At 40.9% G+C, this 10,628-nt stretch overlaps 2 protein-coding genes across 9 annotated transcripts; one reads left to right on the top strand and one right to left on the bottom strand.

Annotated features, from left to right (window-relative positions):
- The first annotated feature begins 313 nt into the window (after positions 1-313).
- Positions 314-3,703, top strand: LOC147198241 (DCN1-like protein 2). 7 transcript variants are annotated; one of them, XM_086124443.1, is made up of 8 exons: positions 415-567; positions 1,270-1,299; positions 1,363-1,486; positions 1,796-1,964; positions 2,128-2,258; positions 2,754-2,836; positions 2,915-3,011; positions 3,221-3,703. In XM_086124443.1, the coding sequence occupies exons 3-8, from the start codon at positions 1,432-1,434 to the stop codon at positions 3,298-3,300; spliced, it is 615 nt and encodes a 204-aa protein (XP_085980569.1). In that variant the 5' UTR covers positions 415-567; positions 1,270-1,299; positions 1,363-1,431; the 3' UTR covers positions 3,301-3,703. The 7 variants fall into 7 exon arrangements, with proteins under 7 accessions (XP_085980564.1, XP_085980569.1, XP_085980567.1 ...); XM_086124440.1 differs by lacking the exon at positions 415-567 and adding an exon at positions 736-1,176; XM_086124438.1 differs by lacking the exon at positions 415-567 and adding an exon at positions 314-406 and having other exon boundaries at positions 1,270-1,486.
- Positions 2,914-9,168, bottom strand: LOC147198240 (lysosome-associated membrane glycoprotein 1-like). 2 transcript variants are annotated; one of them, XM_086124445.1, is made up of 7 exons: positions 8,814-9,168; positions 7,327-7,511; positions 7,129-7,257; positions 6,953-7,019; positions 6,590-6,757; positions 6,305-6,465; positions 2,914-3,560 (listed from the first exon to the last, which is right to left on the bottom strand). In XM_086124445.1, the coding sequence occupies exons 1-6, from the start codon at positions 8,872-8,874 to the stop codon at positions 6,329-6,331; spliced, it is 747 nt and encodes a 248-aa protein (XP_085980571.1). In that variant the 5' UTR covers positions 8,875-9,168; the 3' UTR covers positions 2,914-3,560; positions 6,305-6,328. The 2 variants fall into 2 exon arrangements, with proteins under 2 accessions (XP_085980571.1, XP_085980570.1); XM_086124444.1 differs by lacking the exon at positions 2,914-3,560 and having other exon boundaries at positions 4,456-6,465.
- Between the last annotated feature and the right edge of the window lie 1,460 nt (positions 9,169-10,628).

The raw sequence follows: 10,628 nt of genomic DNA, 5'->3' as shown, positions 1-10,628 counted from the left end.
GTTATTATTTGTATGGGAGATACTGTACTTTGTATTTCCTAATTTAAAGAAAGCATACATATTACTTCTTAATATTTGCTTATTTGTTGTAAGTTATTCTTTGTTGTAAGTTGATATATATTTCATTTCTAATGTTATTAGATACAATGTTATGAAGAGGTGTACTAAAAACAATTGCATAGACAAATGATACCATTTTTGGCCCCGCTGGCTAGCTGGTTGGGGGTAAAAGGTTTGTTTCTTTAACGTGTTTCACGCTGAAATTTAAATGTGTTTACTAAAATACAATACAATAAAACACTGTCAAACACATAAGAATTCATAAAGTTGCGCCTTCCGCAGGTCGCTTCCATGCATGCGCACAACGAGCGGCTCCCAAAGTGGTGAACTAGCGGGTGTGAAAATGGTAGGTAACCAAAATAAACACATTCCCCCTCTCGTCTCGTTAACCGCCGCGATGTCTTTTAATACGCGTCGCACCTGTCGCTTTACTATTAACACTTGCGTCGCGCCCAATCTCCACGTTGACCAACGAGTGTCGTTCGGCTTGCTGTTTCTCAACGGAAGGTCAGTTGATCTTTTTGGGGGCAGCAGCAGCTAGCTTAGCAACACAGCTAGCCGCAACGTCCCCGTGTTTGTCTGTCAAGCATGCTAACATAGCACAGGCTCGGCCACCGTAGTTATGAACCTGGAACTACGACACGCATGCAAGCGTAAGCTCACTGACACAATTGCACGCATGTTATTAACGTTAACAACAGACCGAAGCTAAATAATTGGCGTCTAGCCAGTAGCTCGGCCATGCTAACCCAGCGATTCCTATTCCCACCACCGCTATTCTTTTGCCTTTGTTATCCCCCGTATACAGAGCTCGCCATAACGTAATAATGCTTATGACGGTCCACTGTCACTTTACCCAAAACATGATGAGCGGCCTGTTATAAGCGTATAATAGAGGTGCACAACCTGCGGGTCGTGGGCCTCAGAGCTGAGCTAAAAACAAATACCACTTTTTGGGAGCTGTTATTAAAACCTCTACAAATAGTCAAGAGTGGCTCCTATTACATCAGTCATGTGAGGGCCTGCACTTGGGATCATCCTAAATGTTGCAGAGAACTAGGTCTCAACTCCCCCCATGTGCCCTGAATGCCTGTGGACGCAGTCCTGTGCGCGCTGGTGTGTCTATGCGCGCTGCTCTGTCTTTACCTGGTGTGGGCGCTGTGGGGCCTGCTCGCCACTGACCGCCCGTTTGCCCTGTTGCCCACGCAGCACAAGTTGAAGTCGTCGCAGAGGGACAAGGTGCGGCAATTTATGTCCTTCACGCAGGCGGGCGAGAAGACGGCCGTTTACTGTCTCACACAGAATGACTGGAAGCTGGAGGTGGCCACCGACAACTACTTCCAGAATCCGGACCTCTACTGCAAGGAGTCCATGAAGACGTCCATTGACCGCAAGAAGCTGGAGCAACTTTTCAACCGGTACAAAGGTAGGGATGTTTCAGTCACACTTGTTTGACACCTGAGGCCAAGTCTAAATCTTTGGTCTTCTAGTTTCTGCTGATAACAAGTCCTGATCCGATACCTTAGTGATACAGGCAAAGAGTACACATCCAACTGAGTGATTTCACATTGTTCTCTTGCCTCGTTGTTGCTCCAAATAGAATCAAAGTCACACTGACCTCTAACCTTTACCAATACACAGGGGTTGTTAAAAACATTAAATAAAATTCAAAATCAGTGATCAATAGCACATTTCACACACAACGTAATTGAATCTATTCCACATACACATACAGATCCCCAGGATGAGAACAAGATTGGCATCGAGGGCATCCAGCAATTTTGCGACGACTTGATGCTGGATCCGGCCAGCATCAGCGTTCTGGTGGTGGCGTGGAAATTTCGCGCCGCCACCCAGTGCGAGTTCTCCAAGAAGGAGTTCCTGGACGGCATGACAGAGCTGGGGTAAGCCGCTCTGTGGGAAAGAAGGTTCCGTGTCTATATATACAATAGAAATTAAACAACAGCAAGTGGCTCAAGTATCGCCGTTACATTTGTATAGCATCAAGGCTGCCATGTTGTAATTGAACCAGGAGGTTTAATGTTCGGTGCCTCTACCGCCTTGTAGGTGCGACAGCCCCGACAAGCTCAAAGCCCTTTTGCCAAGACTGGAGCAGGAGCTGAAAGACGGCAGCAAGTTCAAGGACTTCTACCAGTTCACTTTTAACTTTGCCAAAAATCCCGGCCAGAAGGGTTTAGGTAAGTAGAATCACTCATGCAGGTGGGTGGATTCAGGTCCACGGTGGGGCGGCTATGATAAAAGTCCTACTCATAAGAATAAAATTGAAAAAGGCATGTTACAAGAATAAAGTCAGTTTGAAGAAGTTTTTAAATTATGGGAACATTTTTTGGGGGGAAGCGATGGTATTACAAGGGAAAGTACAATGCATGATCAAAAACGCTTGTAATTTGGAGTAAATTCTAAATCATGAGGAAAAATGTCAACGTTGCCAAAATTTGACCAGATTAATGTCATGATTTTTATTACCATATTATGGCAGTAGACTCTTAATTTTGCTCGAAAAAAATATAAGTAACTTTTCATTCAAATAAAAAATGAAAATAAATGTAACATTTTTAAATTGTACATGATGAAAGTCCAACTGTATTATGCTGTCTTATGGCATCAATTTGAAACACAGACAAACTTCAGATGACTTCTTTGAGTTTTCCTTTTTTTTTTCTTTCCTGCAGACTTGGAGATGGCTGTAGCTTACTGGAATCTGGTTCTTTTAGGAAGATTTAAGTTCCTCGACCTTTGGAATAGATTTCTTTTGGTGAGTCAAAAATCTATGGAAGCAGCGCTGTTGAAGCACAAATAATATTAAGCATATCTTGACGCCGGGTCGTTTCAGGAGCACCATAAACGCTCCATTCCAAAAGACACTTGGAACCTACTGTTGGACTTTGGAAACATGATCGCGGACGACTTGTCCAACTACGACGAGGAGGGTAAGAGTTGAAACTTCAATGTTGACAATGGGCAAAAAAACAACCAAACAAAAAATTAAACATTTTATGAGGGGTTGCTTAACGAAAACGTATACACATAAAAAAAATTGTGATTTTTTTTTTTATGTGTATGCGGGTGTCCAATGTAACATATTTAGGCTCATGTGATGAATTTTAATTTTCTGATCCATGTTTTTTTTTCCTTTTAGGGGCGTGGCCAGTGCTTATAGACGACTTTGTGGAATTCGCTCGACCGATCATAACTGGAACAAAACGTAAAACTCTCTAAAAAACAAACAAAAAAACCCCCCCAAAGAACTGGGAAGGAGAGTATTTCTTTTACAGAGACTTCATCGGGATTTTTTTGAAGGTGGATTATTGTTATTTTTTATTTAAACAATGGTGGCCAACAGCAGCACTTAGAGGAGAGTGCAGAGGAGGGACATTTCCGGATTCATCTGGGCTCCTCCTGCCGGATCCTCAGAATCCTGTGAGCGCACTCCGCTCCGGGATGAACACTGATGCCGCGCCAAGACGAGTGTAAATGGACTGGAAAAGAAAGGACAAAGGAGTGCTCAACACCAGCACCACAACTTGACCGTACATACTGTATCTATTTACAAAAGAGAATTATATGAAGCATAATATAAATATGATCCTGTTTATAAAGCATCCTTTTATGTACTCTTGAAGATGTCTCATGGGTTTGATGTCAGTGTCGTGCGTCACCTTGAGGCTGTGATTGCATCTTCGATTTTGGTACTTGCTGTGAAATGCCCCCCCCCCCCCCCCAAAAAAAAACATTATGTTCTGACTTCCTTTGCCCAAGGAAAGTTTTGTCTAAACTGCTTGGAGTGGGAATCGGCTTTCGAAAGTGTTTAATCATGTCTTGAATGGATTAAGGCAAAATGGAGCACCTCTTGGCTGGGAACAATCGATTAACTCTCGAGTCTGCTGTTCAGAACATTTAAGACCAATCAAATAATTGAACCTGAGCAGCGTTCTTGATACTTTTTAGACGTCCCACAGCAGTTAGGAGCTATTCTGAAGCTGCATTGCAAAATGAATGATAAACAAGCCTTACCAATTATACAAATGTTATGTTTCTGTTCACTATTATTTACAGGTAGAGACAAATGAACATTCATGTAAGTACAGTATATTGTTACATTTAAAGATCAATAAAAGCATGAGTTTTTCCATAATATGGATTTAACTCCTCTATCAGTGGTCCTCAGACTTAATACCCAAGTACCGTGTTAAAAAAATACTGAGCTCTCCAAGTTCCACTCGAAGGGCCTACATGAAAAAAAACTGGGTAACCTGAATTTTGAACATTTATAACTTCATCAGCTATGCTCCGTAATATCAAAAAGTTCAGAAATCTGGGGAAGTCACTGCATGTAAGCGGCAAGGCCAAAAACAAACGGGGCAAACTAAGACCAACTTTCAAATCACTTTTATTGACCATCGTTTAGAAAACATCTTAAACAATTCATTAAAACCAATACACACAAATGAACGGGTATTCAGATGAGGAACAGTAAACAATACGGTAAACCAAAAATGATAAGTACTATTACATAATGATGCATGTTTACATACAGCCCTGTACAAAAAAATGTGAGAATGAAAACCGCAGGTACTTCTGTATTAACATTGCATGACATGTTGCAGCAGGGAAGGCACTGACAAGGAAAACAGTGATGTAAGCAGAAAACTACTCTTCAATAACAGAAAACTACTCTTCAATAACAAGGTGAGGAAAGACAACGTGCAGATTTTCCAGGATTTGTGCTAAACTAGGCTAAGCATGTAGTCAGACATTTTGAAGATATAAAATAAAGTTTATGAAGTTACCAGGTGGACTAAAAAGAGCCTTTAGGCACTCGCCCCGAAAAAAAAATTGGGGCGGGGCGTGCATTTGACAAAATTTCATTTTTGATTGAAGAAAAACACAGAAATTAATCTAACATGATGTAATGCAAAACAATGTGGTTGTCAAATAATGGTGGAGGTTAAAAAGCCAACCAAAAATCTAATTGGACCCAGATGGGAGCCTTGTGGCACTCAACTAAAAAAATTAAAAGGATTGACAAATTTGCTAATTGGGGAAATTAGTACTCAGTTAATTGAGCCTGAACCCAACATTTATGCTGATCTTGGTTTGTGATTAAAAACATTTTTTTTGTTGTCAAGGTAACCGCTAAAACAAGTAGATAGAGGGGAGGGAGCCTTGAGGCAAGCTGCACAAAGTCTGATTTAGGGATTGGCATTTGGGTTATTCTTTTGGGGATGATTGTGGGAGCTGACAGACCTTAACTCCAGATAGATGACCACAGTAAGGTTAGGTTGTTTTAGCATAAATCCTGAGTCACATTTGGTTAATTGACCATTCATTTTCCCCATTATTTTGTCAAATGGCCACCACCTATTTGTCTTGCAGAGTGCCTCGGGGTTGCCAGGTAGGTCCCCTTCATTTTTTGTTGAAGATCTTGACCTCCAACATGTGTTTGTTTGATCACCACACTCAGGTCAACAAAATGTAAGGTAAAAAATTAAAACAAAAAACCTAAGGGGACATAGACAAAAATGTGCTTCGTCTGGGTGGGTATTTAATAAAATGTGCTTAATCTATAATAGGGAATACCAACACTCAAGATATGTAGTGTAATCCAGAATTTTTCCTGAAGTAGTCTAACCTTAGTGTGGAAGTCATGCCAGAAGGCAGTCGCATGATTTAGCTGCTGAGCTGAATTTTGCCAATCCTTTTATTATCAGACCAGTCAAGCATTTTAGCACCCAAAATCCAGTTTCCTCAAACAAATCCCCCATGCCCTCTCCAAATGAGTCCATGTCTCCAATGGATGCAAGAACATTGCCACCGGCCATTCCTGAGACTTCACAATCATGACTAAACAAGCAGCCGACATTGAGGTACCTAGCGAGAGATATTGTGAATACTAGTAACTGAACGTTAAACTCCAAACTGAGACGTAGTGTCTTCACCACAAGAAACACTAGTTATTGTGCTATAAATAAACAAAACCACTACAGGTTGGCCCCCCAAAAGAAGCAAGAAGTGGCCTGAAATCCAATAATTCCCTTTACAAAATGTATAAATAGAACACAATAATGAATCCTTTCCTTTCTAGATATTTCCTCACAAATCTCACAACATCCCTTTTATTATTATGATTTAGCTTATGCATCCCCCAGGGTTAAGGATACAGGAGTTTGTGGCGTGTTAAATGTGAAAGTGGTTAATCACGGAGAGAGAAGGCTCGGGTTACCGGTACATGCGAGCGGATGCCACCTCAGATGGTCTGGTAGCCGGCATGGCTCCTCCTGCCAATGAGGTAGGCAACGAGCACGATGAGGACCAGGCCAGCCAGAGCCGCCCCGACCACGATTGCGATCAGCATGTCGTCTTCATCCATCTGGCACTGCTCAGCTAAGAGAGAGAGAGAGAGAGAGAGGTTAAGCGTTTTGTGTGTGTGAGTGGGGGGGGGGGGTGAAAAATGGAGGGCAGGCAAAACGATTGTGGGGAAAATTGACACTTGCTCGAGATGGTTTACCTGTGCCAAACTTGTTCTGAGTGAGGCCAAAGGGCTGCACCTGCAACTGGAAGGTATTGATGGACAAAGCCGGCACCACGTCAAGCGTCTGCTCCTCGCGGCACATGTACGAGAAGCCCAAGGTTCCCCGAAGGTAGTCCAGGCTGCTGTTACGTGCTAAAAAGGGCTCTGATACAGGACACAGAATGGTTTTATCATGACTACTACTTTGACAACAGAGTTAGCATAACAAAGACTAATTTCTGAAGAAAATTAGCAGTGTATAAACAACCAAAATACAAGGGGGGGGGCAGTTATTTTTGTCTGTATTTCCATTTCTTTAGTTTTCATGGGTGTACCTAATGTTGTGGCCAGGAGACTCACCTTTCATGTCCGGCCAGATTGCTGACAGAGTAATTTCACTCACGTGGTACTTATTGGACGTAGTGTTCTGGAGGGAAAATAAGATGCAATTCAAGACTTTCACTTCTGCACTTCGCTGCCGACTTGTGGCCATTCCACAAAATGCAATAGGCACAAGTAAGTTTCGAGAAACTTACAAGAGTGAAGAAAAAGGTCAGATTGGTTTTATTGGCGTCCGCCGAGAGTCGCAGCGTGGCGCTGTCTGCGTCACATGACCCGGAGGCCTTTGTGGTGTTGGGCTCGAGGTTGACGACATCCTGCACCGTCTGCAGATGCAGTGAGATGGACCGTGAAGCGTTTTACATGGAGAGATAAACAAGGGTGTGTACCAGCACCTCGTTTAAGGATGCGGAGCTGAAGCTGATGTTGAGCTGCAGGCCCATGTACGCCAGCAAGCACACGCTGCCATTAGTGCCGGTCACTTGGTAGTGCCCCGTCTCCGGTCTGCCAGGCTCCTTGTGTGGTGCATCAGTGCTGGGGGGCGTCACGGTAGCCAAAGTTTGGTGCAGGACCACAGCGGCTTCAACCACATCACACAGCATGTACAGAATATTACATAAATCCATTCTTTCATTTTCAATACCGCATTATCTTGATTGCAAAAATAAAGTCAGAAGAATACAAGTGATATTTTTTCAGTTTAAAAAAAAGGTTTTTAGGAGAATGTAGATGCATAATTTGACCCCCAAAATAAATATTATCTACTTAATAAATAAATTTGACAAAATATAACATTCACAAAAAACAAAATCCTACAAGAAAGGGTTGTTTTGTGAGAATAAAGTAACAGTGGAACCTTGATTCAGAAATTCTGCATCACTTTTATTATCCCCACAAAATTCTCAGGTGTGTATTCTGCAATGCACAAGGCCCTTTGTTAAAATGATGATATAATACAGAAAGTTTCAACAATTATTTCATATTTCACCATCATTATATTGTATTATTTAAGCCTTTAAATAAATATTCTGGGGGAGTTTTCGCAGTCTAAAATCTAAGTATCGAACATTTTCTGCGTGTTCTATCTTCTTTCAGCCATTCCTCATGGAAGGATATAACCAAAGCCTCCTCACCCCAAAAATTGTACACAGTTAGATTAAAACGATAATAATTTTAAGTGGATAATACTTAACATATTGTTGATGAAATATTTTAAAAAGCAAGAACAATGCCATATTTAAGAAGCTGGTACACGTCTCGTCAGCGTCAATAAACTTCACCAGCAAGTCAATTTCTGTATGATTAAAAAACAAAATGGTTTTGGACGGGGCCTAGTCCAGACTTGAAAAGCTGTGGCATGACTTTAAAATGGTTGTTGATGCTCAAACTCTCTCTTGTTGCTGAATTAAAGCTGATCTGCAAGTTAATAGTTGGCCAAAAATATCACCACATATTTGTGAAAGACTCATTGTCATTTATAGAAAACACATCATATAGTTTTCTAAGATTAGGGGGTAAATCATGTTCCCACACAGGGTTAAGTAGCATTGAATCGCAAAAAAAATAAAAAAAAAAAAAGATTCTTTTTTTCATTAACTGCTGCTTTGTGACATCAGTTATGGTCTCCCAAAAAAACTCATCATAGCCACGAAAACAAAATGAGACGAGTTCATGAAAAGTGATGTTATTAACATACCGCTAATAGAGCGTGCCTAAGTGTGTTTTTAACCATTAATAGCGCCTTTTAAAAACGTCGAAACACATGTATGGTTCAGATAATGTTACATATAACTTGGTCACGTGGGTTATGTTGGTAACCTTCCATACTTTCGTGACGTCCACAAGAATGTGTTTTGTTTACCTTTGATAAATCAATACATACCAAAAATAAGATGCACGGTAAATGTCAGCCACCGTGTCTGGACACCGCCAGCGCTCGTCATGTTTTTCTGGTAGTTGGTGGCGGTGAGATCTTAGTCGAAAAAGAGCTCGACGACAACAACTTCAGCTAACACAGCTAGTACGCTACCTGTCTGTATGCTAACGTTAGCATGAAGATAAGGCTTGGAGAGCGGTTAAAAGCCCCAGGCACTGATAGCTCCCAAAGTACAGCAAAATGAGTAAAGCCGTAGCGTTAACGTGTTTCTGCTGCAGGGTTTAGGCTGCTAGACTTGGACTTGGTTTTAATGAAGCGCGGCCAAAGACCGATCAACAGGACCATGTGACCTATAGTTATACGAACGCCTCCGTGGTCACGTGACAAGAAGCGCCGGTTTCTTATTTGACGACTAACATATCAATCAACAGAACTGCTTTCGAGAGGAGGCCAAGAGTTAACTTGTGCCCAAATTCATTTTTTAACGGACAAACGGATCACGTTAAAAGTAGAAGAGGTTAAAAAAACAGAACAAAATATGTATCCAATTTATTTTAACCATGGAAAACCCAAGAACCCTTTTCTTCTTTGGAAAATGATGAATTTTACATTAAATGACTGTGATATGTTCACTGAACACCAAAATGTTTTTTCAAATATTTAATGCTTTAATCCTAAAAATAGCAACAATAATATTTAATAATTGAATGATGTGGAAAACAACTGTAAATAGCACTGCGATTTATCCATTTTGTATTTATATTGCACTTAATTGGACGGTGTTTGTTTGTTTTTTCTTCTTTCTGCCTACATTCTTGCTGCTGGAGGCTGTAAATTTCCCCAGTGTGGGACTAATAAAGGATATCTTATCTTAATTTAGGATTAGGGCCAAATTTGACCCTTTGGGATTTAAGGGTAGCATTTGAGTAGCAGAATTTTTGGGGCCAAATTTGACCCCGTGGGCTCTCCAGGGTTAAATCGTTTATTTTCATAAATAATTGTTTTATGCATTTAACCACACGTTGAAACATGAACACGTTTCGCTAAAAAATGTTAAATATTTTTTGTCACAATAAATAATTAAGCATATATAAATATAATAGACAACAAAAAAGTAAGATTAACATATAGCATATACAGAATATTCTTTGCATCCTAATATAAGCGTTGTTAATGGACATCCTAACGTTTATCTTAATGACATCCTAACGTTTATCTTGACATAAGAGCAAGCTTCTCTCATTCCAATTCAAATAGAGGACAGTAGTGCTGTCCGACCAACTTTAAAAGGTTTCCTAGCTAGAAAGAAATGTTGCCTAACTCCTAACAACATAAGTGTGCTGCAACTAAATCAAGCAAAAATAAGGAATGCAAAGATAATGTCCTCGTATTGAGTGATAGAAGTTAAATGTTGCACATTACCTGCTATTTGAGACCGCTGCCCTAGAGTCTAATGTGGTTCTTTTCTCTGCCACGTCTTCATGCACTCCTGACAAGATTCTTCTGGGATCCTGTGCACCGCCGTTGTGACTCGTCACATCCATTTTGATGGCATCTGAATCTTCAAAACGGGTCTCTTGATGACGCTCTTGAGTTTGGGATAGAGGAATTTTCAAACTGAGCCAGGTCAAGGATGTTGCCCGAGTAGGACGATGCTCTTCTTGGCCAAGAACTGGACCCTCAGGCTGTTGTGATCAAGCATGTTGTCATGCCAAAAGTTGTCCTGCCACAACTCTTGCCTCTTCTTGCACACTGAACAAAGTAAAAGCTGCAGGATCTCTCCTTAAACATACTGATTGATCATTTGTCCTGTGTTGAAAT

Source organism: Hippocampus guttulatus, chromosome 11 (genome assembly GCF_054856545.1).
Source record: "Hippocampus guttulatus isolate MCC_2025c chromosome 11, RoL_Hgut_1.0, whole genome shotgun sequence".
Classification (NCBI taxonomy): domain Eukaryota; kingdom Metazoa; phylum Chordata; class Actinopteri; order Syngnathiformes; family Syngnathidae; genus Hippocampus; species Hippocampus guttulatus.
The sequence above is the reverse complement of the archived record's forward strand: the minus strand, read 5'-3'. Positions and strand labels throughout refer to the sequence as shown.

What these genes read in the sequence shown, in the direction of transcription:
- LOC147198241 (XM_086124437.1), top strand. Translation starts at nt 1,147, where the DNA reads ATGCCTGTGGACGCAGTCCTGTGCGCGCTGGTGTGTCTATGCGCGCTG. An exon ending in ACTTTTCAACCGGTACAAAG is followed by an intron (nt 1,487 to 1,795) that starts GTAGGGATGTTT and finishes ATACACATACAG; the next exon opens with ATCCCCAGGATGAGAACAAG. An exon ending in TCCCGGCCAGAAGGGTTTAG is followed by an intron (nt 2,259 to 2,753) that starts GTAAGTAGAATC and finishes TCTTTCCTGCAG; the next exon opens with ACTTGGAGATGGCTGTAGCT.
- LOC147198240 (XM_086124445.1), bottom strand. Translation starts at nt 8,874, where the DNA reads ATGACGAGCGCTGGCGGTGTCCAGACACGGTGGCTGACATTTACCGTG. An exon ending in GCTCCGCATCCTTAAACGAG is followed by an intron (nt 7,258 to 7,326) that starts GTGCTGGTACAC and finishes CTGCATCTGCAG; the next exon opens with ACGGTGCAGGATGTCGTCAA. An exon ending in AATCTGGCCGGACATGAAAG is followed by an intron (nt 6,758 to 6,952) that starts GTGAGTCTCCTG and finishes GTCCTGTATCAG; the next exon opens with AGCCCTTTTTAGCACGTAAC.